The sequence below is a fragment of the Macrotis lagotis genome, chromosome 1, assembly GCF_037893015.1.
Source record: "Macrotis lagotis isolate mMagLag1 chromosome 1, bilby.v1.9.chrom.fasta, whole genome shotgun sequence".
Lineage (NCBI taxonomy): Eukaryota > Metazoa > Chordata > Mammalia > Peramelemorphia > Peramelidae > Macrotis > Macrotis lagotis.
In genome coordinates this window covers 414582730-414610284 of record NC_133658.1, presented here as the reverse complement: position 1 = coordinate 414610284, position 27555 = coordinate 414582730, and the positions used below count along the sequence as shown (strand labels likewise).

Here is a 27555-nt window from a genome sequence, read left to right as displayed (position 1 = left end):
GGAGCACTCAAAAGAGGGGACCAGGACATCACGTCTGATACGGAATTCCTCTTCAACCAAATGTCTAGACCCAGAAGCAAAACAATCTTACCTCCAGAGGTGTAACATGATCTCCACTTAGGCTGAATGGGGGATTGCAGTTGAGGGGAGGTTCATACTAAAACTATGTCTACCTAGTCCTGGGGCCCTGGAACATCTTCAGGGGCCGGCTCCCCTAGAAAAGGGAGAGATGGTCCATTCAAACCTAAACTCGAGGTTCCCATGGTCTCCTTTGGTGACACAAAAAAACCAAGATCTCACTGGGGCCTCCAAATGTTGAACCCAAAGAGCAAGACAAAGACCAGAGTTTGATAAGTGTGGAGATCTTTATTCCCGGGGACTGTCTGGGGATGGAAGACCCAAGTCAGACAGTACCTGAGTGTTCAGGGGATAGGGTTTTTATAGCATGGGGGGGAGGGGAATACTAAAAGCAGGCAGGGTATAGAAGCAAAGATCTTATCATATGTAAATATGGGGTCCCGTATAGACAGAAAAAGTCTTTGTTTGAATATATTTCCTGAGATGGGTGGAGTCACATATCCATGAGCTTCCTGAGGAATTTACTGTCTTATTGTTCCAGCCACACCTGGGGAAGGGGGAGGCAGTCCTGAAATTTAACAGATACAGCAAGATAATTAGGCTGATGAGGGTGCTTTGTGATTCTTCAAACAATTTTATGGTATATCCTGGATCCCCAGGTCAAGTACATGAGTCTTATTATTTTCAGACCCAAAGGTACCTGGCCAAATTTGTATTTCTAAAGAATTCCTCAAGACCCAGAGGATGTCGGGGATCCCTTTCTATACAGGAATTTCACAAACATTGATATTGTACTTCATTAGGAAGATTCAGAAGATCATCTGGCAGGAGAAGATATCAGACACTGAGGTTCTTTCTCCAGCACAGAGTAGGCACTCAATAAATATCTATTGATAGATTATTGAAATATGGATACAAGATAAGTATCAGAAGGCTTTTTGAATATTACAGAGCAGTGTCGGAGGGAAGCAGACAGTAGACAAGGAGTAACTAAAGATTAATGAGATAGGTGGCACAGTGGATAGAGCACTGGCCCTAGAGTCAGGAGTACCTGAGTTCAAATCCAGCCTCAGACACTTAATAATTACCTAGCTGTGTGGCCTTGGACAAGCCATTTAACCCCATTTCCTTGCAAAAGAAAAAGTTTAATGAGATAGCGGCTGGTACTAGCAGAGTCAATCTGCTGGAGAAGATAGGTTGGATGGGATAATTTGTGGATGAAGAACGATTTGCTTTGGCAAGGAGAAGAATTATCTTTTCATGTGAGATAGCAATGAAGGACAAGATAATTTGGGAAAGATATCTGAGTAATATGAAACAAAGAAGAAGGAAGAAGAGAAAGTTCTCATCAAAAATTTTTCAGGCAAGTCTGAGGCAAGAGAGAGTAGGGGAAAGAGAACCAAGGGGATAAAATTGTTTGGAATAATCAATTAGGGGGTGGCTAGATGGCATAGTGGATAAAGCACTGGCCCTGGAGTCAGGAGTACCTGGGTTCAAATCCGGTCTCAGACACTTAATAATTACCTAGCTGTGTGGCCTTGGGCGAGCCACTTAACCCCGTTTGTCTTGCAAAAACCTAAAAGAAAAAAAAAGAAATAATCAATAGGGTGAGTGGAATTGGGAAGGCAAATTAGGGAGGTATAAAGGTTTTTTGTTGAAGTAGGGACTTAGTTGATAACACAGTGAGACAGTAAAATTGTGGTCAAATTTAATGGATGATGTTATCAAAGTTAGAGCACACATCTTTGCTTTCTATTAACAATCAGTAAGGTGGAAAGTAACTCATACCTTTTGTTGTAATCACACTATTCCAATTTTGCTTAACAGATTTCCAGAAAGATACTTTGGAGGTGGGAGCCTATGAGGGGAAGCCTATGTGTATTTGTTCCTCTCCTGTCAGAATAAAATATGTTGATTTTTTAAATGAAAAAGAAAAACAAAAGATAGGGGCATTTTTTCACTAAAGAACTGCAAAATTTCCCCAAAAGATTATCAGTCCTCTCTCCTCCTCTAATTTAAATTTAACCCCACTTTATTGTCCTAATGGAGTGTCTGTCAAAGATACTGATGCTGATAGAAAAGCTTAAAGGATTGTCCATCTAGCAGCAAACTGTAATTGGTCATTGAGCACTCTTCTGTCCCTTTTTTTTCCTTCATTGAAAGAAAGGTCAAACCAAAGCAATTTTGGATCTGATTTAGGAGGGTCTTAGGAGGCTCAGCAGTGTCCTAGGCCTTGGTTTAATTCATCACAATGTCAGCTGCAAAACAGTTGCATCTGGAAGATCTCACCATCTATGGGAGTTTCTTCCTTCTTTCAGATTCTATTCTGCTTTTCCTTTAAGAGAACAGCTAGTGGGGCTGCCAGGTGGCATAGTGGATAAAGCACCAACCCTGGAGTCAGGAGTACCTGGGTTCAAATCCGGTCTCAGACACTTAATAATTACCTAGCTGTGTGGCCTTGGGCGAGCCACTTAACCCCGTTTGCCTTGCAAAAACCTAAAAAAGAAAAAAAAAGTAGCTAGGACATTGGATGATCTTTGTTTTATGCCTTACTCAACATTAAAAACTAAAGTTTTTGAAAGAGTATTTTTGTCATATCTTTCAAGGACTTTTGTGTGATTTTTTTTTTTTTAGATTTTTCAAGGCAATAGGGTTAAGTGGCTCGCCCAAGGCCACACAGCTAGGTAATTATTAAGTGTCTGAGACCGGATTTGAACCCAGGTACTCCTGACTCAAAGGCAGGTGCTCTATCCACTGCGCCACCTAGCCACCCCCGTGTGATTTTTACATATGCAAGAGATGCTTGCTCAATGAAATAAAATTCTTCTTAAAATATCAGCAAACCATAAGTACCTTGGTATCTTTCTTGGTTTTGTTGTATCTTTCAGTCAAATTTGATTATAATATGTTCTCTGATAGAATACTGATTGTGAAGGTCTATAGCACACTACCAATTTGAGCCACAAAAAGTAGCACAAAAGAGATAACCAATGAGATGTGGAAGAGGTAGAAAAGGAAATGGGCTGCTTAACAAATCAAGGGATGATAGAAAATGGCTCATGTGCTTCATTGATATCCACTCAATATCATGAGACCTAGAGGAAAACTTCTATACCCTTTTCAAGGATTTCTAGTGGAAAACTTCTACCCCATTATAAAGATCTAGAGCCAGAAGGGATGTCAGAAGCCATTTAGCCCAACCCCTCTCATTTTACAGATGAGGAAACTGAGACCCAGGTAGATGAAGGGACTTGCTTAAGGTCTCTGATAAAAACAGAAGAACCCAGATGGACTCTGTGTATATTTAAGGATGTTGGGTAGAGATCCTTTGAGAATTTATTGAAGAACCTAAACAAAAGTCAAACAGGACTTTTTCAAAAGTATCTTGGAGTATTATCTGTACTGTTTGAGAGAGTACCAATTCAAAGAGGTTATAGAGCTAGGTCAATTTATTTATTTTTTAGGTTTTTGCAAGGCAAACGGGGTTAAGTGGCTTGGCCAAGGCCACACAGCTAGGTAATTATTAAGTGTCTGAGACCGGATTTGAACCCAGGTACTCCTGACTCCAAGGCAGGTGCTTTATCCACTATGCCACCTAGCTAGCTGCCCCTTGAGCTAGGTCAATTTAATTTCAGATTGAACCCAATCTCCCAAACTGGTCCAATGAGAACTAATATATAGAATTTCAATTTAGAGTTCCTCATCATAAAACTACTCCACATTGCTCAATATTTTTGGTTACTTTATTGTAGTGGGAGAATGGGCCAATAGGATCATTGTTTTAGAGCTGGAAGAAATCTAAAGACCATCTAGTCCAATCCCATTATTTTATAGATGATCAAGTAGAGAGATACAGGGAGATCGAGTGATTTGTTCACTGTCATACAAATAGTAAAAATCAGATGCAGAATTTGAACCCAGGTCCTTTGACTCAAGAATCAGTGATCAGGAGTAGTTAAGTGGCTCAGTGGATAAAGCACTGACCCTGGGGAAAGGAGGACCTGAGTTCAAATCCTACCTCAGATACTTAATAATTACCTAGTTGTGTGCCCTTGGTCAAGTCACTTAACGTTGCAAAAACCAAAAAAAATAAAAAAGAACCAATGATTATCCCATTCTACCACACTCTCTAATTCATTTGGGAAAGATATTCAAAAGCACAGATTCACTCAGAAAGGAATTAGGCAAAACCCAGACTTAATCAGAAAATTCAATTAAGCCAAGCACCCCATCTCCAAACATTTCTGTTAATGGAATTTTTACTTTATTATTCATATCTCTGACACACTCGTTTAGTAAATTATCATTCCAGTGCATAGAAGAAGACTGAATGAGGGAGTAATTTAGACACTAGAAGAATTTTCTGCAGAATCAAGTCCAAATTCAGGGCCATCTATGATTTAGTCTTAACTCCCTCCAAAAAAAATATCTCAACCCTAGGCAACTGATCATTTTAATGCCAATTGACATTTGTATGGCAGTTTAAGGCTTGCAAAGCATTTTCCACATGCATTATCCCATCTAACCCACACAAGCCACTGAGCTGTTTTCTTGACTAAGAATACCTTCCCCGCCTTTCTATTGTAAAAATTCTGCAATCTTTCAAAACAATAAAGATAACATTTGTCCCAATCTGGAACTTGCTCCACTACCCCCACTCTGCCACTGAGAATCTTAACTTGGAACATTAAATCAGAATTTAATTTGGCCAAAGTCCCATAGCTCATATGTATCAGAGGCAAGATTTGAACCCAAGTCTTGCAGATTGAAAAGTGGGCATGCCAACCGCTGAACCCATACTGCTTTTCAAGATTAGCTCGCAACTATAGTAATAATAATAATAATAATAATAATAATCCTTGCACTGACACCTCATAGGGTTGTTGTGAGGATGAAATGAAATAATTGCTGTTAGAGGGCTCTACTAAATGTAAAGGCTATACACATATAAGGCATTATTATCCCCCTTCCTTCCTGGCCCTCACCCCACTCCCTGGAACTTTTCCCAAGGCCAAGACTTCAGACAGCTCTGTGGGCCCAAAGGAAATAAAGAAAGAATCTACTTCCAACCGTCTTCTGAAGGAGGCCAGGAAACCATACTCCCCTCCCACCCCCCCACCCCCACCCCCGCCCAGGATCCTGCACCCGCCAGATTCTTGTCTTGGTCTTCCTCGGGGTTGGCACAACCGGGTTCCACCTCCCCTCGCTCCCTCTTCTGTTCACTCACACTCCACCCCCAGTCCTTCCCTAGGGAGACAATGCTCTTTTTTGCCTGGTTGAGCTCCTGACCACTGCCTTCCTGGAAATCAAGCCCCCTAGACATATATCCCCCCCCCCCCACCTCCAGCTTCTTGCCTATCAAATCAACAAAATGGCCTAGGCTCCCTCCCACCATCTGAGCCAGGCCTGGGAGGGAGCTCTACTCTGCCCAGGGCGGGGAGTCATTGTGAATCAGTGCGTCTGTCCGAAAGATTGGGAGACAAAAGGAAGCTTTGTAGGGGAAAGTGGTTGAAAAGGTCCAGCAAAGACTCGCCTAGGGCAAAACTGAGGAACAGGGTAAAGTTTATTTTCAGTTCTATTCAACTGCTGACTTCTCCCTCTTATTTATTCTCAATGCTTTTGAAGGTTACAACTTCATGACTAGAGGCTGTGAAATCTAATGACTATTGGGGGGGGGGGGACAATTTTGGCCTGAGCCCCCTGAATACCCAGCCCATGCACTGGCCCTTTGGGGAGAGGGTCAGCCTGCTCTGGAATAGAGGGGAGGCATCTCACACTGACCTCAAAATATAAAGAAACCAGTGAAGACAGGGTCAGGCGAAGGAATGTCTTGGACTTCAGTAGACTGAAGAGACAGAGAGGGGTCAAGGCACGATGGAACTGAGCAGGCTTATTTGTCTGTCTCCCCAGGAGAGGAAGGATCCAGTGTTTTTGCTCCCCCATCATTAGGAACTCAAACACAGCCTGTTTCATCTTCTTTCTCACATACTATGAACTTTGCTCTTCTTTCCACTTAAGGCTGTAGAGAAAATTGGAGGAGCCCTGGGCTTGGGAATGCCAAATACATTTTGAGTAGTTAGCTACTAAAGGCTTTAGGTCTTGTCCTGTTTCCCTAGAGAGCCTTACAGCCAGATCTCCTGAATAGCTATGAACCTTTATGAGGTATTCTGAGTGCCTTGTCACACTCAGAGGATCCCTGGGGTGGTGAGTGAATGTGGAGACAACCCAATACCATCTTTACCAAGACCTCAAGTGGGTCTATCAGAAAACTTAGTCTTGCTTCCTTCCTCCCCCTTGGTGGCTATTTGGCTAAAGGAAAATAGATTAGGCCTAGGAGGATCATAAAAGATCAGCTGGCACCTTAGGGTCAACTGTGGATCAATTAAAGAAAGGTGTCCAGCATATTGGAGGGAGAAACAGCATAATCTTGGAGATTTAAGGTTGCTAGGAGATGGGCTGGCAGCATAAAGTCTATAGAGAGGCACAAGAATAGATGACACATTTACAATGTTAAAGGGACAATTTATAAAAATCAAAAGGAAAAAGGTAAATAGTGGCATAAAATTCAAGTCCAATTTTTTTCTTCTGGAGACACCTGATGTAGGTCTGTAGCTTTGGATACTTTGGATATATGGATCAGATCCTTCAAAGTAAAATTCAGCTTACATGTGGATATCTTCTTCTCTGGTAAAAGAATATCTAAACACAAACTTTTAATCAGTTCAAAACTTATATTTTCCATTACTAGAAAATGAAATTTAGAATCTTCTTAGAAAATGAAAAATTAGAATCTGATATACACAGAATGCTTAGTTATGAAGAGAAATTAAAAACTCAGTTTTATACACTTGGAATTATTCATTTATTTTCCCACCTAGAGAATGTGATCCCACTAACAGAATAACTTTCAAAAGAAAATGGATTCTAAAACAAAAGTAAATTCATTAAACATTGTCAAATTAACTTGAGTTTGTAGCATATACATTGGATAATCATTTTAGAATAGTATGTATCCAGTAAATGATTTACAAATAAGACATTTTTAACCCTTTTGGTCTTGGTTTAAAATGAACCAAAACCCTTAGCTGAAAATAGATTTCTCCTTAAAACATGTTTATAACTAGTTATGCTAATATTCTTTCTTTAAAACAGAAACTCAGACTGTTATGATAGAGAATCATATGCTGAGATCACAAGATATTTATCATTTCACTTAAATATTCCCTTAGTATTTTGAAAAATTAAAGGATCTTGATTACCACAGGAATTTGTAGTTGGTAACAGATACCAAAGATAGCTACTTGCTTAGTTAAGCTGTTAGAATTTAGATAACTTTAGGCCAAATGGCTCATATTTTATACCTGATTTAATATTGATTTTATACTGAACTACTGACACAATTACAATAATGTGTCATAAAGACAAGGACCTAAGAAGAGGAAATATTCCCTTATTTATTTGGATGTCAGTTTTCAGGCAAGATTATATAAGTGTCCAATTACAATGAACCAGACTTAACTTTCATGCCTGACACTTTATAGTCATATGATGTAAGGATATGGGTCTCCTTATAGAACAGTAAATTAAAATAGAGAGAATTTTCTAAATGTTTTGTAGCTTAATAGATTTCTTAATGCCAACTAGCTAATATTAGATAGCCCTGTTCTTTTTCCCTTCAGGACTAAATTTTTTAAAAATTTTATTTATTTAAGGCTTACAGATAGTATTTTTTTTTGTTTGTTATTTTTAGGTTTTTGCAAGGCAATGGGGTTAAGTGGTTTGCCCAAGGTCACACAGCTAGGCAATTATTAAGTGTCTGAGGCCAGATTTGAATCAGGTCCTCCTGACTCCAAGGCCCTTCCAGACAATATTTAGACTTAAATCAATCCAAATCTGGATTTACAACAACTTAGCTTCCAATATATATTCTCTCTTCTTTATGTGCATGTCATGAACTGCAGATAAAGTTTTTCAAAGCTGTTATTAGTATATAAATGGGAAATTTAGGAAGTTTGCTCTACTGCTAGAATGATGTGGCCAGCTTCAAATAACTTTTTGCCGATTTTTAGCTCAAATATACACTCCTAGTTAAAACCTGATTTCTAAAAGGAAAACATCTTTTTGCAGTTTCTGAATGAAATCAAATTACTACACTTTTTTAAAATGCTCTAACATGGGATTAGACCCTAAAATCTTTTTTTGTTTTGTTTTGTTTTTCTTTTATTTATTTTCATCCATATGCACATGTTATTTTTTTTGGCAAGGCAATTTAGTTAAGTGACTTTCCCAAAGTCACACAGCTAGGGAATTATTAAGTGTCTGAGGTCACATTTGAACTCAGTGCCTCCTGACTCCAGGGCTGGTGTACCATCCACTGCACCATCTAACTGCCCCTACATATATATTTTTAAGTTACAAAATTTCCTTCAACCCACCTTTCCCACCCATCCCCTCCCCTCAGCAGCAGTAGTCAGGTTAGCATTGTACATATATATTTTTGAAAAACATGTTTACAGATTAGTTATTTTCTGTATGAGGAATTAGGATTAAGAGAAAGAGATACATAAAAGATAAGATAATGTTTTATAAAGTTGTACTAAGTTTCTGAACTGCTGAGAGGAGACCCTGAAATTTTAAATAATGACACCCTAAATAAGATGATAATTTTTCTCCAAAAAATAGTCTTTTAACAATTAAATTTAAAACTCAAAGAAATAAATGAAGAACTCACATTTTTAAAACATTCATTCCACTAAGAATGGGTCTAGGATGACATAAAATCTTAATTCATGATTTTAATACTGGAATATCATGTATTACACTAATGCTATTTATTCTAAACATTTCATATTTTGAGGGTTCATATTTTGGATTCAATTCACTGCTAGAGTTGACAAAAGTAGTAGTCTGTTGTTGAGATTTAATTTTACCCCAGTGATCGCATTTGAGCATAACTTCAATCAATTCAAAAATCTAATTTCCATAGTCCCAGAAGTAATTCAAAGCTTATCTTTTGATTAGTTCTCTCTATTTTTTATTATTAACTTTCAAATCAAGTAGCAAGTCTTTCATAATCAATACTTCTATTTAAATAAAATCAAACTTACACCTTCCTCAACATGCTTACAACCATCTGTCACTTTAGCATCCCTTTCTTATGGTTCAGAAAAACATACCCTTCTTATACTTTCCTTTTTCTTTTCAACTTTTTTTTGGCCTCTTCCCAAGTCTTTCTAAACCCATTATTCAGACATCACAACTTTCTACTCAGTAAATTCTTAATTTATGACCTTTGCATAATACACTAAAACTTCTTTTTCTTGATTTTTTTTATAAATTAGATACTCTATAAAAGATAACAGCATCAAAAATTCTTTAAAGCTATTTTTAACCCTTACAAAACATGATCCATTCAAATTGCATTCAAGTTCTGATAAATTAATCACAAAAGTAGCAACAAAACATTTTCAAGTTACTTCCTGTCTCATATGTTGAGAAACAAGACATTTTCCAAGATTTAAGTTACAGAAATCAACTTTTAAAGTGGATAAATCTAATATAATTTATAGCAAAAATTCCAAATTTTCACAGTACTCATTCCTATTTGTAAAGTACATTCTACATTTAAACAAATATAAGATTTAAATTACATAAATTCTAAAATAACCAATCAAAACCCAATAACCTCTTTTTTTATTTTAAGTCTCATTTTCTCAAGACAAATTTCTCTGTTTTCTCACATTAACACATTTCAGGATAGTAGCTAATATAATATAATATACTTTATCTTCTTTTAAATTCACAGGGTGGGGGTGGGGGTAGGGATGGGGAAGGAAGGGGGAAAGACAGCCTCCAAAATGAGAATAAGATAGGAGAGGCTTGCCCAGAAGGGCTATTAGAGCAGAGCTTTAGACAAGAATGGGCCTTGAGATTTGACTCAAATTAGAGTTAGAAGAGGAAAATAGACTTTCTTCCTTCAAAACTTTAATTTCCAGATAAACAAACAATTCAGGGCAAGCTGAATTGTGAGTTTGAAAGAAGAACCCTGATCTCCCCCATTTTTTAGCTCCAAAATACTTACAGAAGAGGCTCTAAGTCAGTAGGGATTGATTTCTATCCAAGTAAATTCAATTCAATTCAGTTTATTAAGGATCTGTTTATTTGTTAAGGATCAATTTATTAAGACTAAAGCTAAAAAAAAAAGCAAAATTTTTCTCCTTCAAGGGGTTGGCAGAATACAACATATTTAAGTGTGGCCCTTACTACAAGCTTCTAAGGAGCAAATATATACAAAGTAATTTCAAGAAGGAAAGAGGGATAATGATCAGGTCAGCTGGAAATATTAGTTCAAAATAGGAGCTGGTGCTTTAGAGGAAGCTTGCAAATCTACAAGGTAAAGGAAAGAAAGTACATTCCAGATGTGGAAGATCATGATGTAGGAAAAGGGAGCACATCCATTCCACCCTGCTCCTGAACCCTGCCTGTGCACACATTTTCCCCAAAAAGAGCCTCATTGCAAAATAAATCCAATGAGCTTCATAATGAAATCTCTTACCCACTTCCTCCCAAGTTCTCTAGCTCTTCTCTTCTCATCGAGGTTCCTAAAGCTATCCCTAGCAAACAAAGAGAAAGACATGCTTTTTAGCATCACAGCAGAGCCAGACTCCATCTCCCTCCATCTCTTGATGAGGAAAGAAGCTCAGAAGAGACTCTCTAAAACATAGGGAGAAAGGAAGCTAGGGGACAGATAAGCTGGGAAACTCTGAGCAAGAGAAATATTATAATCCTTTTGTAATAGAAACACATCTTCTAATTTTCTAGTCCTCTTAAATTGGCTTTTAGAAAACCCTTCCAGGTATCCTTATATCTGGACTTGGTAGGTGGCCACATGTCTGACCTTGGCTACACCCTGGCATAAGGTGAAGCAGATGCCACTCATGTACAGCAAAATGCTACCTTACACCCAGGTATTAATTAAGCCCTGCCATTGGAATATGCCCTGTAGACTCTACCAGGTATTAGCCACTATTTAAACACTTCCCCAGTTCTGCCCACTACAGAAATGTATTTAAGCAAGGTTACACCCAGCTTGCTTTTTTTTTTCCATACTGTCTTGGCCCAGAAGTTGCTGCCACAGTTTCTTTTCTCTTTCCTTTCTCTAAGTTGGATCCAATGTGTTCCAGCACCATGCTACTGGACCATGTGGTCCCAGTTCTATGTGTCTGGATCCATCCCTTGTTACCTTTTCTTAACTGTGTTTGCTGCTTTTCCCCCAGATGTCTCTCCTTATTTAACTTGATTGTCTCCAATTTGACTATCTCCTTAGAAACTCAGCTTCTTTCCCAGCTTGTAATTGTCTTTGCTTAACACCTTTTTACCTTTTTAGAAACTCACCTTCTTCACCTCATTAAATTACCTAAACTTGATTCCTACCTGACTACTCCTCTCATTAGGGATCACTGGTTTCCTTCCTTCACTTTAGTCCTTTCCCTCACCTTCTGTTAATCAACCTGTCCTTTAGCTCACAGCTATACTGAAACTCACTATCTAGCTGCTTCTCCAAAGAATCTAACTTGGGAACTTTTTGTTGTAGCTTGTGAATTTTTTGTAGTAACTTATAAACCTTTTATACAATCTATGAATTAAAGTCTAAGTCTTTCTTATCCCGCTGAGTCAGTGAGATTGGTGATTTTGTCACCCAAAGGAACCACAGCTGTCCCTCTATATGGAAACAAAGGGATGGATCTCTACTTTCCAGTCCCCTTTGCTTAGAAGGCTTAGAAGGGCTGTTTTAACCAATAGAAATTCTAAAGAAGCACAAACTCTTCAACTTCTGATACTTCTGGATCCCAGGCTATACAGTCTCAAAGAGAGTCATTATTTATAATACAATTTGTAGGACAAAATGGAGCTTTGGGAATCCGATCTAGAGAATTATTTTTTGACTGACTTGTTCATTTGCCTCTGCCTGGGCCCTGGGAGCATCAGCTCAGACATGGATCTAATTCATTTGTTTGGACTGTTTAAGATCCAGGGTACCATTTTTTTCCCCTAAAAAAACACACATTTTGTTCATTTTTAAAAAAACCTTTCCTATGATTCTCATAACTCTACCTTATAAAAAAGAGAACTAGCATATTGTCTGTATTTACAGGATGCCACAATCCTTAGTTACAAAAAGGAGGAAAGTAATATTTCACAGTCCTTATTTACAAAAAGGAGGAAAGTAATGTTTCAGTGTCTGTTCTCTTGAATCCAATTCACCATTAAAGACATGATAGAAGGTCCCTAAGAGCATTTTTCACCTTTGTATTCAAAGTACCCCTACTTCATAAAGGCTTGTTGAATAAATTATGTCAATTTGAATTGTCTTTTCAGCTTGGTTTTCCTTATTACTGGACAGTGAGTATATTGTTCTTTTGGGTATGGTTTCATCACTCTATCATCTAACATGTCTTTCCAATTTTCTCTGAATTCTACATATTTGTCATTTTCATAGGGCAACCCTATTCCATTATGCTCACATTCCAAATTTGTTCTGCCATTCCCTCATTAATGGGCTTCCTCTGTGTTTCTAGGTTGTTTTTTTTAAGCTATTGCAAAGGGGAAAATGCTGGTAGGAACATTTGAGTATGTATGAGAGCTTTCCTTATGTCTTTATCCTCCTAGGGAATATGCCTACCGCTGATAAAAGACCTTATCTCTTTTCTACTCCTACATGCTAACTCACCTCTACCTCCCTATTCTTTCTCCTCCCCCTCTGTTTTCCCTTCCATTCTTCCTTATTTATTAGCCAGCTTAATGGCCATAACTACATGGGTGTGATTCAGTGGATCCTCAAAGATGAAGTCTTGATGCTTCATTTCCCCACCACATCTTGGCTCCTGGCCCAGGAGGTGGGAGCAGCTGCTTTGTTTACCAGGAATTTGGTACCACATAAGAGCAGGAATGAGTGAGCCGTCTATTAGTCTAATTTGAGCACTTAACTGTGACTGTTCTGCTCCCCTGGCCCAGGGCTAATGGAGAGAGCCACAGCAAATGGAGACTGGGCCCAGAGAGTAAGGGAGACGTAGGTGGAAGGAATGGGAGATGGAAGCTGATGGGGTTGAGCAGGTGACTCCTGGAGTCTAAAGAGAAAGTTTTGCAAAGTGAGTGGGTTAAGGGGGGGGGGGTGCAATGTGATGCAAAAAAATTAGAGCCAAGGTTTCTAGTCCCAGCTCTGTTTTAATTAGCTGGGAAGCCTAAGGCAATTTGCTTACACTCTTCCTGTACCTCAGTTTGTTATCTGGACAATGAGGGGGTTGAACCAGAACCAGATGGCTCCTAAAATTCCTTGCAACTTTAAAATTCTGTGGGTTCTGATTTTCTGGGAAGGCGGGAGTGCTACATTGGGGCGGGGGGGGGGGGGGGGGGCTTTCCTGGCCTTGCCTCTCTTGGGGCTTTTTCTCTCAGTATCCTTCCCAAGTAAACATCCTCTCAATTCTTCTCTTCCAAATTTTCACCCCTTTTAAAATTCTGCTCAAAGTTCACTTTGCAAAGGAAATCTTCCAGTAGTTTTTTCTTTCCTCACCAACTTCTCTACTCTATACTTATTTGTACCTCCTTGACATAATACTCCATAAACATTCTCTTTCACATAGACTAGTGTGTTTTTTTTCTCATCTAGACTCTGAAAGGGGACAGAGGAAGCCAAGGTTGAGATCTTAAAGGCAAGCAAAGTGAGTTACTCTAAGTTTGTGTGGGACTGGGAGCTGGGTAGCAGATTTGTAAAGTGAGAGAGAGAGAGGACACCCAGAAAGGGCCACAGAGCAAGGAAAGTTGGAGATGCCTGAGCCTTCTAGGGGCATGGCAGGCTCACTGTAAAAAACATTGGTACAGGGCAGTGAAAGAGGAGATCCAATTCCTCAAGGAATTAGGGAAACAGTGTTCTGTTTAAATGTGAAGAACAAAAAATATGAAAAGAATTGAGTTTTAAAGTGAAATATTTAATGAGTATATAATTGAATGAGTGGAAATTGGGGTGAAAGAATAGAGCAGGGCACAGGGGGACCCACTTAGGAACCTAAATCCTCTCTAAGGATCTGGGTGCCTGCTACAGGACAGTCCAGGCTGTCTCTTCTTCATTCATTCAGATTAGTGACCAAGGGTTAGACAAGATGTGGGAATCTTATTTTGATTTTATTTTATTTTTTACTGGGAGAATGGAAGGGACTCTTCCACTTTCCTGACTAGACACAAAATTGCAAATTATGACCCTGGGTTGTAAACTTTTTGAGGGCATGACCAATGTTGCACATAGTAGGCATTTTCTAAATGTTTGTTGCATGATTGAATAAAAAAATATTTTAAGTAAGGGTAGAAGGAGGGAGAGTAGCCCTTGAGGGGAAGGGCCATAAACTAAAGAGAGAAACAGGGAATTTGACTTAGTCACTCATAGGCTAATGCCCACTGCCAGGCAATCAGGGAAATACAGTCATCTCTCAGCCCCCTAGAGAAAGATGACCTAGGGTGGAAGAGACAGAGCTCAAGGGTACCCCAATCGAGACCATCCTGTTAAGCTCAATATTCTCTCTTCTCTTCCCTCTCACCCTAAGAACGTGTTGCCTCATCTGGAGCCCAGGACCTCTGAAGGGTGTGCCTCGGAGGAATGATCATAGAACTCCTCTGCTGTGGAAAGGGAAGCTCCAGTTCAACCTCCTTTGTCCCTACTTTCCCCTGCTATTTGATAGGTTTTTTTTCCCCTCTAGGTAATTATTAAGTGTCTGAGGTCAGATTTGAACTCAGGTACTCCTGACTCCAGGGCCGGTGCTTTATCCACTGTGCCACCTAGCCGTCCCCTCTTCTAGTGATTATTGATCACAAAGGTTAGGAGCAGGCAAGACACAATCTCTTTTTTTCCCCTCTCTAACTTCTCCCCTCTGAACTCTTAAAACAGCTCTGGCTGGGACTCTCAAGGAGATGATATCTAAGGGTGAAGAGGGAACACAAGCAAAGTACTATTACAAAAGACCAAGGACAGGGAGCAGGAGCAGAAGCAAGGAAAGCAAGGAGATGGTAGAGACCCAGGGTTGCAGTCTTCCAGCCAAATTGTTATCCTGAGAAGAAAACATGGTAGAGAGACTGTGGTCAATTGAGGAAGATTTCAACTTCTTTACCAAATTCCTCCCCTCTCCCTTCTATCTCAGGTGGCCCCTGCTCCCTCCCAGTAGGCATCCCTTGGCCCCTACAAGAGGTTCCTCAGGCACAGAGTTCTCTTCTTCCCAAGTATCAGAAAACCCAAAGGGATATACCCTCTCCAGGGAGGAGTCCCCATCAAGTGATCTGGGGAAGATGCCGCAATAAAAAAAAAATAGATATCTGTACCTGTTTTATATCCACAGAAAATGAGGGATTCCCCAGCCTTCGCCAGATGTCCTCAGAGACAGTAGTGGGGGAACTTTTGGATAGTAGTAGATGGTGTAATTGCATCTGAGCTTTAATAGCCTTGGCTAGGGAATAGGAAAGAAGACAGAGAGAGCTAAGAGGAGAAAAGGTGGATTATACCTTAGGGTCATAAATCTAGATCTGGGAGAGAGCTTAGAGGCAATCTAATCCAACATTTTCATTTTATGTTTCAGGGAAATAAGAGTCAAGATGGTAAGGGATTTGTCCAAGATCACATAGGTATTAGAGATCAAAGTCAGAATTTGGACCCAGATTCTCTAACTATAGCACTAGCATAGAAGTGGTGGTCCATGAATGGGGGAGAAGAATATTGTAGAAAATCACTGGATTTGGAGCCAAAAGATTTGAACATACTACTTCCCCTCAAGAATGAAAACTCCTTGAGGTTTTCTACCATTTCATTTTTGTCCTTTTATTCACTGTGATTTGCATATAGTAGGTTCTTAATAAAGTATTTCTTGAAATGTTAATATAAATAAAATAAAATTGAATGTTTCAATATGCTATTTCAAATTATATTTCCCCAAGTATAAGAAATACCCTTTTTCCAAAAATTTGGGGTCTAAAAACTGGGAGCATCTTATACAGTGGTTGTAGACTTTTTTACTTGCATTTTCCATTTGTTTGCACTTGTTTTTGCTCTCATTGTTTTGCATTTGTTACCATTATATTAGGTTATGTTTTGCCACATTCTGTCCAGAAAAAAATTATTGAACTGTTCTGAATTTAAGTTCAAAGTGATCTAGTTTGCAAAACAGAATGGAAATCGTGCTGCTGAACATCAGTTTGGTTTTGTCCAACTCAGAAAACAATCCAAGATTGGCTAAAGGAAGAAGAAACCCTCCTGAAAACACCCCGGCAGAAGAAGGCCTTGAGAGGCAAGTCAGCCAAATAGCTTGAGTTAGAAAGGGAATTGAAGAGATGAAGAGCAAAGGACAATGGGAATTCCTGTGTCCACAAAATTGGTTCAGCAGGAGGTCAGAAGAATTGCTGATGAAAAAGAAGTGATTGATTTCAAAGAAAGACACAATTGGTGCTTCAGGTACATGAAATGGAATGGACTGAGTGCACCAGACTTGCCCAAAAGATGCCTGAAAGCTATGATGAATAAAAATGAAGTCCAATAACTTTATGTAATACATTTTTTTTTCAGCTTTCAGGCCCCAAAATTAAGGTGCATCTTATACATGGGGAAATATATTATTAAATATGTTATGTATATATTACATGTTCTATAATTACATTGACCAAGATTGGTTCCTCTAGAAGAGTTGAGAAAAAAATGACCTATTGTCCCTGCATTATAGAGAAGGGGGAACCATAGAATACTGTCTCTACTACCAAACTCAGTTGATGTATTGATTAGTTTTGCTGAACATTTTTCCTTCCTTTTTCTCTTATATTCTTTGTTCCAAGGGACAGCTCACAGGGAATGGAGGAGGAAGTGATATACTTGGAAATGACATTGATATAAAAACAAAAGATAATAATAAAAATTTTAAATTAAAAAAGATTCTGTGTATTCTATTTTCCTTCTCTGGGCCCTAGTTTCTGCCTTGGCAAAATGAGGTCTTATGTAAACACTGACATATGGTCAATGGGGATCTGTGTTTTCTTCTAGTTCTCTCTTAAATAGCCTAGGATCAAACAATGAGTAAGAAAAAGGAAATGAAAGACTTTGGAAAGATTGGTAGTAGAGAGAAAAAAATATATGCTTACAACACTCCAGATTTCAGAGTCAAGAGGAATAGTTTTAGAGGCTGGAGCCAACATTCACTTCACCACTACCTCCTCCTACCTCTCCTCCCACCCCTATCTTCACTTCACACACAAACACACATACACACACTCACATACTCTCAAACAAACACATACACACATACTGTCATACAAATACACACATATTCACATACATGCACACATACATACACACACAACTCACTGAGGCAGGGATTTCTGGAGAAGGATTCCTGTATTTGCTTGCATTCTTCTAGCTGGTTGCCACTTCCCCGGCAAGAACAGTTCACAGCAACATCAGCACTGAGGTTACTGATGTAATTGGGTGTCATAACAGTACCTGTATGGAAAGGTGGTAGTTGCCATCAGGGCCCATCCTCCAGCACCAGGCCTGCCCGGTGGGACCTGATGCCACTTTATCCCTGGTCTTATGTGTTTCATCCTGTGGAGATCCTGGCCATCCGGTACTCCCCAACTGCTTGCCCTCCAGATACCCACTCCTGATCTTACCAATCAATCCCATGTACGCTTTCAGGCACCGGGGGAGCTGTATCCCCACACAACTCCCTAGAGGGTCTGGGTGAGAGCAGTGCATCTGAAAATCAGCCAGGCGGGATCTAGAAAAAGGGAAAGTTTGAGAGTTGGTGGGAAAAAAAAGAGAGATTTCTCCCATCCCTAGTTGAATTTGTAAAATCAAGGATCACCTAGAGGTTGGAAATAGGAATGTGGTAGGGAGGAGAAAATTTAAGGAAAAGAACCTAGTGGGGCAGCTAGGTGACACAGGGGATAGAGCACTGACCCTGGAGTCAGGAGGACCTAAGGTCAAATCCAACCTCAGACACTTAATAATTTTCTATCACTTAACCCCATTGCTTTGCAAAAAAAAGAAAAAAGAAAAAAGGAAAGGTGGAGGGCACCTCTACTCTTCAAGTTCCTATAATGAATTTAGGGATCCATGCCAAGTTTATGTGTTATTCTCCTCCATGATCCCCTGAAAAGGTCAGATTTTTTTGAAGGAAAAAATTCCTTAGAATGTAACACTGGGGGTGAGTAGGGAGAAGAATACTATCAGGATCACCCCATAAGAATATTAAATAAAGGACATCTCTCCATTATCAAAGGCAACAGAGGAGCTTCAACAGGCATAACTAGCAAAAAAAACCATTTTATTTGTTTCTGGAATGAATGTATTTTAATTAGTTTGATTATATATTTGTATTATTTTCCTTGGTTATTTCTGTTCCCCGAGTGAAGAGATACAGGAAAGCATAAACAAGTTTAAAAGTTTGCCATAGAAAATCTCCCAAAACTATATTATTCATCATTTGCCATAAGGCTGCGGAGATCTAGATGCTAATCAACTTCCCATGTGGGCAGAACTCAGTGGTAAATGAAAGAACTTGCATTTCTTGGGAGGGAAAGGGAGAGATTTTTCCCCTGACCCACATGACCAGACCCACCTGCAGACCAAGTCTTGAAGGCAGGTGTCCCAAAGCATCAGGCAGTTCGGGGGGTCTCTGTTTGGAGAGGCACAGCTGGGGGCAATAGTGTTGAGCCGTCGTGCCCCACAGACATCATCCCCATCATCACAAGGGCAGAAGAGAAGTGCTTGGGCATAGTGATCTGCTACCTGCTCAAAGAAGACCCGGAGCTCCTGCTGACACATCAGGGGCTGGCAACGAGCCACGGAGCAGACCTCCCCATAGGCCAGGCGCAACTTGTTACATTTGTCATTCAGGGTGCACAGTGTGGTGGACTTCAGGCAAAGATCAGGGCTACTTTGGGACATGGAGCCTAGGAGAGAAGGCTGGCAATGCCCCACTGTTCTTCTCCTGCACCAGGAAGCTGGATGTGGAGCTGCCAACCACCCAAAATCCTCCTTCCCTCCTAAATACAGCCCTCAGCAATTCCTTCAGCCCACCCAGGGTCTGGAGCCCAAACAGCATCTAGAACCTAGGCCCTTCTCAACCCACCTGAACTTGATGCCTAGCATAACCTCCCTACAGCCGTCCCTACAAACAGTTAAATGTCTGAACCCAAAATAGTCTTCACCTCAGCCCTCAGAATCTAGGCTCTCTCAAATTACCTGGAACCCTAATTTCCAACAGAGCCTCTAGCCTTCCCTACAAGTCAACTCAAATTTACCCACAAATGCAATTCCTAGCTTTTCCTACACTCCTCTGAGGCCTGAAGGTGGCCAGAACCTGATAAGAGAGGTATTAAGCAATGGAAGCACCTGAATACAGACCTCAGGGAGAGATTCAGCCCAGATAAGAGGATTCTGTTTGACTGTTTATGTCTGAGTATTTCCAATTCGCTTCCCAACTCTATCACATCTTTGCCCTAATTAAAAAACTCCAAATGCCATCAATTTCCATAGGGGCAGCAGCTAGGTAGCATAGAGGATAGAGCACTGACCCTGGGGTTAGGAGGATATGAGTTTAAATCCACCCTCAAACACTTAATAATTACCTGGCTGTGTGACCTTGGGCAAGTCACTTAACTTCATTGCCTTGCAAAAACATCAAACAACAACAACAACAACAAAACCACACTTCCTAATCATAAATTTGGAGATGGAAGTGACCTCAGAAGAATTCCACTTCAGAACCTTTAGTTTACGGTTGAAGAAACTGAGGCTGAGAGAGTTTAGGTGACTTACCAAATAGTGAGTGCCCAGTGTTTCCTAATCTCAAATTTAACACCTGTCTGTACCAGGTTGCTCCTAATTATTTCTCAATATTAGAAGGCAGTGTGATTTAGTGTGAATGAACACTAGCACTTGAATCAAAGAACTTGGGTTCAAATTCATGCCTCTGATGGCCAGCTATCTGTATGCCCCTGGGGAGATCAACTAACTTTCATGAACCTCAATTTCCCCATCTGTAAAATATGAGGGTATTGGGCTAAATGTTATCTAAGACCTCTTCCTGTATGAGTCACACAGGTATGGAAACACATGTTTTCACTAGTTTCTTCCCAACCCCATTCCCCATCTTTAGACTATCTGAAAACAGTTTTAGATCTTTGAAAATATAGATCATTTTCCTGGATGCACAGGATGAGGGTTAATTATCTCATTAATTTGGGAGCTGTTGTCATACCTATCATATCCTTGGCTTCCCTAAACTATGTGGAACTGATAGACAAATGATTTAGTCTATCTCCCTTAACAACTGTTGATTTTTAGTGATTGCCCTGTGAACAGCATCTTGGGCCATCCTTGATAAATACAAACAGTCCTTTATTCTCCCTTGGCTATAGAATTCTTTTGGTTTGGTTTTTGTTTTGTTTTTTTGCCGGGCAATGGGGTTAAGTGACTTGCCCAAGGTCACACAGCTGGGTTATTATTAAGTGTCTGAGGATGGATTTAAACTCAAATCCTCCTTGACTCCAGGGCCAGTGCTCTACCCACTGCACCACCTAGCTGCCCCTGGCTGTAGAATTCTTTATGCTGTAACCCAAGAATAAGGATTCTCCACTATCCCCTGACAGTCAGCTCAAACTCCCATCTCCACAATCCATGCTTGCTTCACAAACCTGACTCAAAGAAGTCCAGATTAAATTTCCGGTGTTTGCTGTTCATTATTTCCTTATATGGTGAACCCCCCAAATCATAGTTACCTAGGAAAAAAGAGGCAAAAACATTAGGGACTGATAGAATAAACTATAGCCAGGAAGGACATGAGATAAGCTGAGGGATGACAGCATATGTCACAGACCCTCAAAAGACACAAAGCATAGAATCCTACTCAGAGGGAGTCTGCAGGTAGAAAATGACAAGAAGGGGCAGGCTCGGTTCCCTGGCCACTATTAGGTATTTATGTGACTTGCCCAGGACCAGATGACACTGTATTTTTCTATAGAGAAAAGCAATGGAAGGGAGACTACTGTTTTCTTCTGTGCAGTTCTCCACCCTCAACTTCTAGGAAGGAAGCTAACTGATTCTAAGGAAAGACTCCCATGAGAGGAAATAAAAATAGGGTCTGACTTGAGGGGTGGGGGTGGGGGAGATAAGGCAGCATTAGCCCCTGAAAGGAATTGTCTGAGAAAAGTGGTGGAAATAGAAGATATCAGGACCTAAAACTAGACTGCTTTGTCTTGCAACTATATATCTAGGTGTTTAAGTTGGGATAAAATGATCTATAAGGTACTTCCAGCTCTAAATCTTAAGATCTTTGAGATGAATGAGAGGGCAGTTGGGCATGACCCAGTAAGGGAACTGTGAGTGATTTTAGCCATCTGACAAAGAAGAGACAGGTCAATAGAAAATAGTGGGTACCAGGAGAGAAACAGGAAGGACAACCTGCCCCTCCCCATTAGCAAATAGGAAGGAAAGAGGGGGAAGAAAGGATCTTGTACCAAAAGAGATCTTTGGGAATTTATCTATTCCAAGAAATGGGGTGATTATAAGAGGGAAAAAGATTAGGGGAGGAGTCCTCAAAAAAACAAGGAGAGGTTTCATTTTGTCCTTCTGAACAGCTTTCCCTTTCGTCTTATCTTTGTCCTTCTCCCTCCTGGTTATGAGTACCCTCTCTATCAACATAAAGTGCCGAGCTCCCAGGGGCTTCTGCCAGGACGACGTCTGGGTACTCAATCTGCCCCACATCATTCCATACTTGCTGACACTATGCTACTCTGCATAACTTCTAAGTCAGTCTGCGGGAGTGGGTACTACCTTCCTAAGAGCTTGGAAGCACCCTAGAGTGGGAACCACTTCAGTACAGTACATAGTAGGCAATCAATTCACCAGAGTGATTCTCTAGGGTCAGGGAAAATAGGAAAAGAACAGTACACTGGGGACCTATAAGAATAATTAAAGACCTCTTTCCAAACCCCTAAATAATTCCATGCAATGCAAACCTCTTTGGTCAATATAGTCTATTATACATTGGTTATCCTGCATAACCAGGGAAAAGTTCCTAAATGCAGTCCTTGTTTCTAGACTCACAGGTGACTCACCAAGGCTATAAGCAGAGTGGATGGTCCAGTAAATAGCCAGACAGATGTCCTGATTCTTCATGCGCCAGTGGCATCTGCAGCTACCCAGAGAACTATTCTGAAGCTGCTGTGCTGCCTCCAGGCAACCCACCTGGTTTTCAGAATTTTGAGGAGCTGAGGTCATGAAAGGAAAACAGGTTTCCAAGTGGAGGAAGGGGATGCTGCAAGTCAAGTCAGCTAGACACAGTTTTTTGGCAGTGATGCAGTTGTCCACGTTTGAGAGGTCTCCTCCTGCTTGGGAAGAGATGCCAGGTGAGGGTTGATAAGAATTAGAGAGGAGAGCTGAGAGAACCAAACAGGCAAGAATGTGAGAAACACATTGGGTCATATCAAAATGACAGTTACAAAGAAAGGGAAATTAAAAAGGGGTCAGAGGTAGGGATCCTGCAGATCCTACAAGCTAAGCAGAAGAGGGCCTGAATCAGTAACAGAGCCAGCATCACGAGAGATTTCTGGTCATGGAGGAAACATAGAGAGAATGTTTCAAAATGAAGCATGTTCAGGGACATTGCCATTCATCAGAATGTAAGCCTTAGTAGGGTCATGATTGGATTATGGTTGGCAACATCACCAACATAAAGGATAGATCTTTGGAGGGTTAAGTGAATAATCAGCTCCTAATAAGGAAGGCTAAGTATCAGAGATGGGGTACTAGGTGCTGGTACAATTCTAACATTATGTAAGGTTTACTTAGGGTTGGAGTGGTAAACTTTAATCTCTCTGTGACTCCTGCTGGCCTCATTTCCATATCTGGAGGAGGGGAAGGAACCCAAATGTCAGTTCTCCCTTGCCCTTACTGGATCTTCTCAATGTAGGGTAGCAAATGCTCTATTTGCTGAGTCTCTCATACTTTCTCAATATCCTCCTCACTTCAGAGTTCTTTCTACTATCCTAGGCTGCCTTTCTACAATTTAGTGGACACCCTCAAACCTGTGATGTTGAGAGGTCCCTGACATTAGTGACGTCTATGTACTTATACATACTAATGCATCATTGGTGGAGTTGAGAAGTGGTCAACCATCCAAGAAAACAATTTGGATTTTTATGCAAAAAGTCACTCAACCTTAAGGTTCCATTGACAGAAAAAAATTTATAGCTGTATTTTTAGTAGTAAAGAACAGGAAAACAAAATCAGTGCCTATCAATTAGGGAAGTTGAACAAGCCATGGCATGTGAATGTAATAAAATATCATTTTGCTGTAAGAAATTTTGAATATGAGGAATTCAGAGAAATTTGGGAAGGACTGAATGAACTGATATAGAATGAAATAAGCAGAACCTGGAGGGCAATTCACATAATAACCACAATATATAAAAGAAAACAATACTGAAAGACTTCAGAACTCTGATCACTGCAATGACTAATTGTTTTTCCCTTTCAGGAATGATGGCAAATTAGTCCTCCAACATCTTGGCAGAGAAGAGGTAAAACTAAAGGTATAAAATGAGGTATACATTTTCAGTTGTGACTGTATATTTATTTTACTAGTTATAAGGGAAAGCTCTACAGGGAGAAGGGGAACTTGATAGGAAGAGACAATGATTTATTTAAAAGAGAGAGAAAGTAAACCCAGAAGAAAATCTTTTAAAAATAAAAGTGTCGGGGTGGCTAGGTGACCCAGTGGATAAAGCACTGGCCTTGGAGTCAGGAGTACCTGGGTTCAAATCCAGTCTCAGACCCTTAATAATTACCTAGCTGTGTGGCCTTGGGCAAGCCACTTAACCCCATTTGCCTTGCAAAAAAATAAAAAATAAAAATAAAAGTGTCTTGAATTGGGGTGAAAAGTGAACCCATTCTCCAAACTCTACCTTGATTTACTGATTATAAGGAAGTGGTTTCACCTTTGCTTTCAATCCTAACATGGCCAGTCATACCATTTGAGGCACAGGAGAATTGTCTGGGCAGGCAAATAAATGCAACAGCTGCCATTCTCTGGAACTGCTAATGGTATCAAACAATTTGACTTGGTGAACAGTATTTCCTGAATTTCTTCTGTTTCTGCCTCCATCAAAGGCAATGTCTTGAAGTACCACCTTGCGGATTAATGTTTCAGTGGAATTGTGGGAGACCTTGTTGGCAATTTTTCCTAGTCAAAAACCAATGACAAGGTTTTTGAGAACAAGGAGATTTGGAGATAGGAACAGGCTTACTAGAAGTACAATGGGTTCTTGGGGGTCACCTGATTTGTTTGTCTTTCCCAAGGGGGAAGGTAACATTAGTGATCAGAGTTGCAAAATGTTCATTCACACACTATAGAAATGTTTAAACAGCTGTGATGTATAAGACACTGTGCTAGAGGAAGTTAACCACTACTGACACATTCAAAGTTTGTAATGGGCAGGCAATGTCTCATACCAAAGTTCTATCAGTTATGTTGTCATGGGAAAAACAATGGACTTAGATGGGTTTGAATGCCAATTCTGATAGTTACTAGCTGTGCCACCATGGGCAACCTCTCCAAGTCTATTTCCTCCTCTATAAGGTGAGAATTACAGTATTTTCACTAACTACCTCAGGGTTGTTGTGAGAAAAGCACTCTTTAAACTTTAAAGTGCTATGCCATATAACTGTGAGTTATTTCATTTCCGAAATTCAATTTAGGTTCCTTAATTGAGATTGGGGAGGGTAGTGGTTTTATCTTTCATTCATACGCTTAAAAGAAAAAAAAAATTCCCAGAAGGTTCTAGACTTGAAACAACCTTGACCTCAGACAAATTCTTCCTCAGATATAACCTAAATTCCTTTCGGTGAAGCTGCTCTTTGCTTTTCCATTTCTTATAGGGATGAAAGAATCAAGCCTCAGAACGGAAGCATGCCTCTGAAACAAACCCTCCAATGCTCAAGGATGTTGGAATGCTTAGGGATGGGGAGGGCTTCAACTGAGGGGAGTTGGGGAATACCACTGCTTAGCCTCTCGGATCCGCACCCCAATGAAGGAAGAGAAATAGAGGTGAACAGAATATGGGGATTCTTAGCGTTCTATTTACCTTAGTTTACCTTTACGTTCAATTCACCTTAGGTTAGATGCATAGTCTAAGTATCCAGCCAGTCTCCCCGGGACTCCTCTGACTTCCACCACCTGCTACCCTCCGTCTGGAGCAAAGTTTCTCGGATCAACTTCATCCTAGCCCCACTTGGGCTGCTTTGGGCAGATCTTTCAAGACTGCTTGAGTTTATTCCTACCTCTCAACTCCTACCGATGACTCCGGTCTCTTCTAGGGCGCTTATCCCCCAAAAGTCAGTCTCCCAGAGCAGCAGTCTCCGATGCACGTTGCCTTATTCTCTCCACATGGGACCATACACATCCCATACCTGTCCCGATACCCTCACACCCATACTCACCTGCTTGGAGTAGAGGGAGCGGGGACAGGAGCCACAAGGCGAACAGAGGCAGTGGGCCGCCCGGCGGCATGGCGCTGCAGGCTCGCGGGGTCTGGTCCCTCGGGCACTCCCCTCCAGCTCCGCTGCGCCCAGCCCAGCGCTGCCCAGCCCAGCGCTGCCCAGCCCAGCCCTGGCCAGCCCAGCCCTGGCCAGACTCGCCAGCGCTCTCCTCAGAGTCGCTCGGAGGCACCGCCTTAGCCTCCGCCCCCATCCCCACCCTAAGCAGCGCCTACTTACCAAGCCCCCATCTCCCCCGCACATACAAGAACTCCCAGGTAGAGAATAAAGGATCATGACAAACCTTGCCCAGGGAATGGGCAGGATCCTGAGACTAGACAAGGGGGGGGGGTAGAGAGTCAAGAGGTTTGGGACCCTTTCTGTAAGGAAGCAGGTAAGGGACTGGGAAGAGACTCCTTTGGTTTCACGTCTATACCTTAGGACCTAATTTAGGAAACTTTTGGTTGGGGCTGGGGAGTAGAAGAGGTGAGGCAAAGAAGGAAGATTCCTGCTTGCCCCTAGAATAAAATTTGCATGGCTTCAGCTATCTGGTGCCCCCTCTTACAAAATGCAAGTGAGCAGAGGTCAGAAATTATTCACTGGATACAAGGGAACACTTTCTTATTCTCCTGTAACAATTTAGTCACCCAGAGAATTCTCCAGATCAGCCCTCCCCATCTCTAAGCATTCCAACATCCTTGAAAATTAAAACAGAAAATTTAAATATATCAAAAAGACCAACATAAAACTCTTTCTTTTTCACAGCATACTCTTACCTATTATCTAATTTCCACTTTACAACAAGCCTAAGAGATGATATGAGGTTAGTATCATTTGGGTTTTTTTGCAAGGCAATGGGGTTAAGTGACTTACCCAAGGTCACACAGCTAAGTAAGTTTTAAGTGTCTGAGGTCAAATTTGAACTCAGGTCCTACTGACTCCAGGATCAGTGCTCTATCCACCTTGCTGCCCCATTAATCCCATTTTGCAGGTGGGAAAACTGGAGCCCCAAGAGATGAAGTTACTTAGGCTCATGTTACTTGATGTCTGGAAAGATGGCTGGAAACTTAAAATCCAGTTCTCCAGACTGCCAGCCCTGAACTCTTTTACCCCCTTTCTCCCACTAGTTTATAAGTACCCGTACCAGTACCAGTACAAATCCAGCTCCCTCTGCTCTATCAGACAGAATCTGGCATCTGATATATTATTGATTTCTGTGACCTAGAAGGGTCATTAAAGACCCCAACTGGAGGAAACAGTGCTAATGGTGTCTGATGGTGCTGATGACAGTCTGAAAAGTTTTTCCCCATTTCTACCCTTCTTCTTTCAAGATGCAGGTTCAACATGTCCTCTTGTTTAGTCCTGGCAAAGATGGACTGAATGGCATCCAGTCACCAGCAACTTAGTCATATGCTGTTGCTTGGCTCCATGAGGTTGGATGACATGTCTTGGAGTAAAGTCACTGGGATTTCCAGTTGCATTTCCCCCTTAAAGAATGCCATGAAAAATTGTAGAAAAATAAATAGGACCACAGAAAAGGAAACAAAACTTTTCTTTTTACTGGTGATGGAACAGGGATTTTTTTCTACTACCTCTCTCTACACCCCTTTTCACCTCAGTCCCTTCTCTTTTACTACAGCAGCAGACTTGGCAGAGAGCCCAGGAGGGAGGCCATTGAGAGGCACTATATAAACCCCTGAGATTTATCAGCTGCTGTGCCTGAATACTCCCATTTTGCAGTGGCCTCTGGGGGCAGTTGCTGATGTAATCAGTAGGGAGAGAAAGAGCTATTCCAGGTGGGGGGTGTAAATCACCCTTCATGAAGCTGAAAAGGAGACATGTGGCCCAGATAAGAAGAAAGACTGACAGTGGCCTTCGTGTCCTTCAACCCCTCATTAGCCACTAGTTTCTAAGCT

General features: G+C 40.8%; 1 protein-coding gene across 3 annotated transcripts; it reads right to left on the bottom strand.

The window, feature by feature from the left end:
* Positions 1-363: 363 nt before the first annotated feature.
* Positions 364-25726, bottom strand: GFRA3 (GDNF family receptor alpha 3). Of its 3 annotated transcripts, none has more exons than XM_074212962.1 (9): positions 25604-25726; positions 22222-22494; positions 20800-20883; positions 18720-19053; positions 17770-17876; positions 17465-17599; positions 15442-15566; positions 1603-1654; positions 364-646 (listed from the first exon to the last, which is right to left on the bottom strand). In XM_074212962.1, exons 1-9 carry the CDS (start codon positions 25671-25673, stop codon positions 600-602), a joined length of 1227 nt encoding a protein of 408 aa, XP_074069063.1. In that variant the 5' UTR covers positions 25674-25726; the 3' UTR covers positions 364-599. The 3 variants fall into 3 exon arrangements, with proteins under 3 accessions (XP_074069063.1, XP_074069065.1, XP_074069064.1); XM_074212964.1 differs by having other exon boundaries at positions 22222-22491; XM_074212963.1 differs by lacking the exons at positions 364-646; positions 1603-1654 and adding an exon at positions 13506-15173 and having other exon boundaries at positions 25604-25725.
* Positions 25727-27555: the final 1829 nt, after the last annotated feature.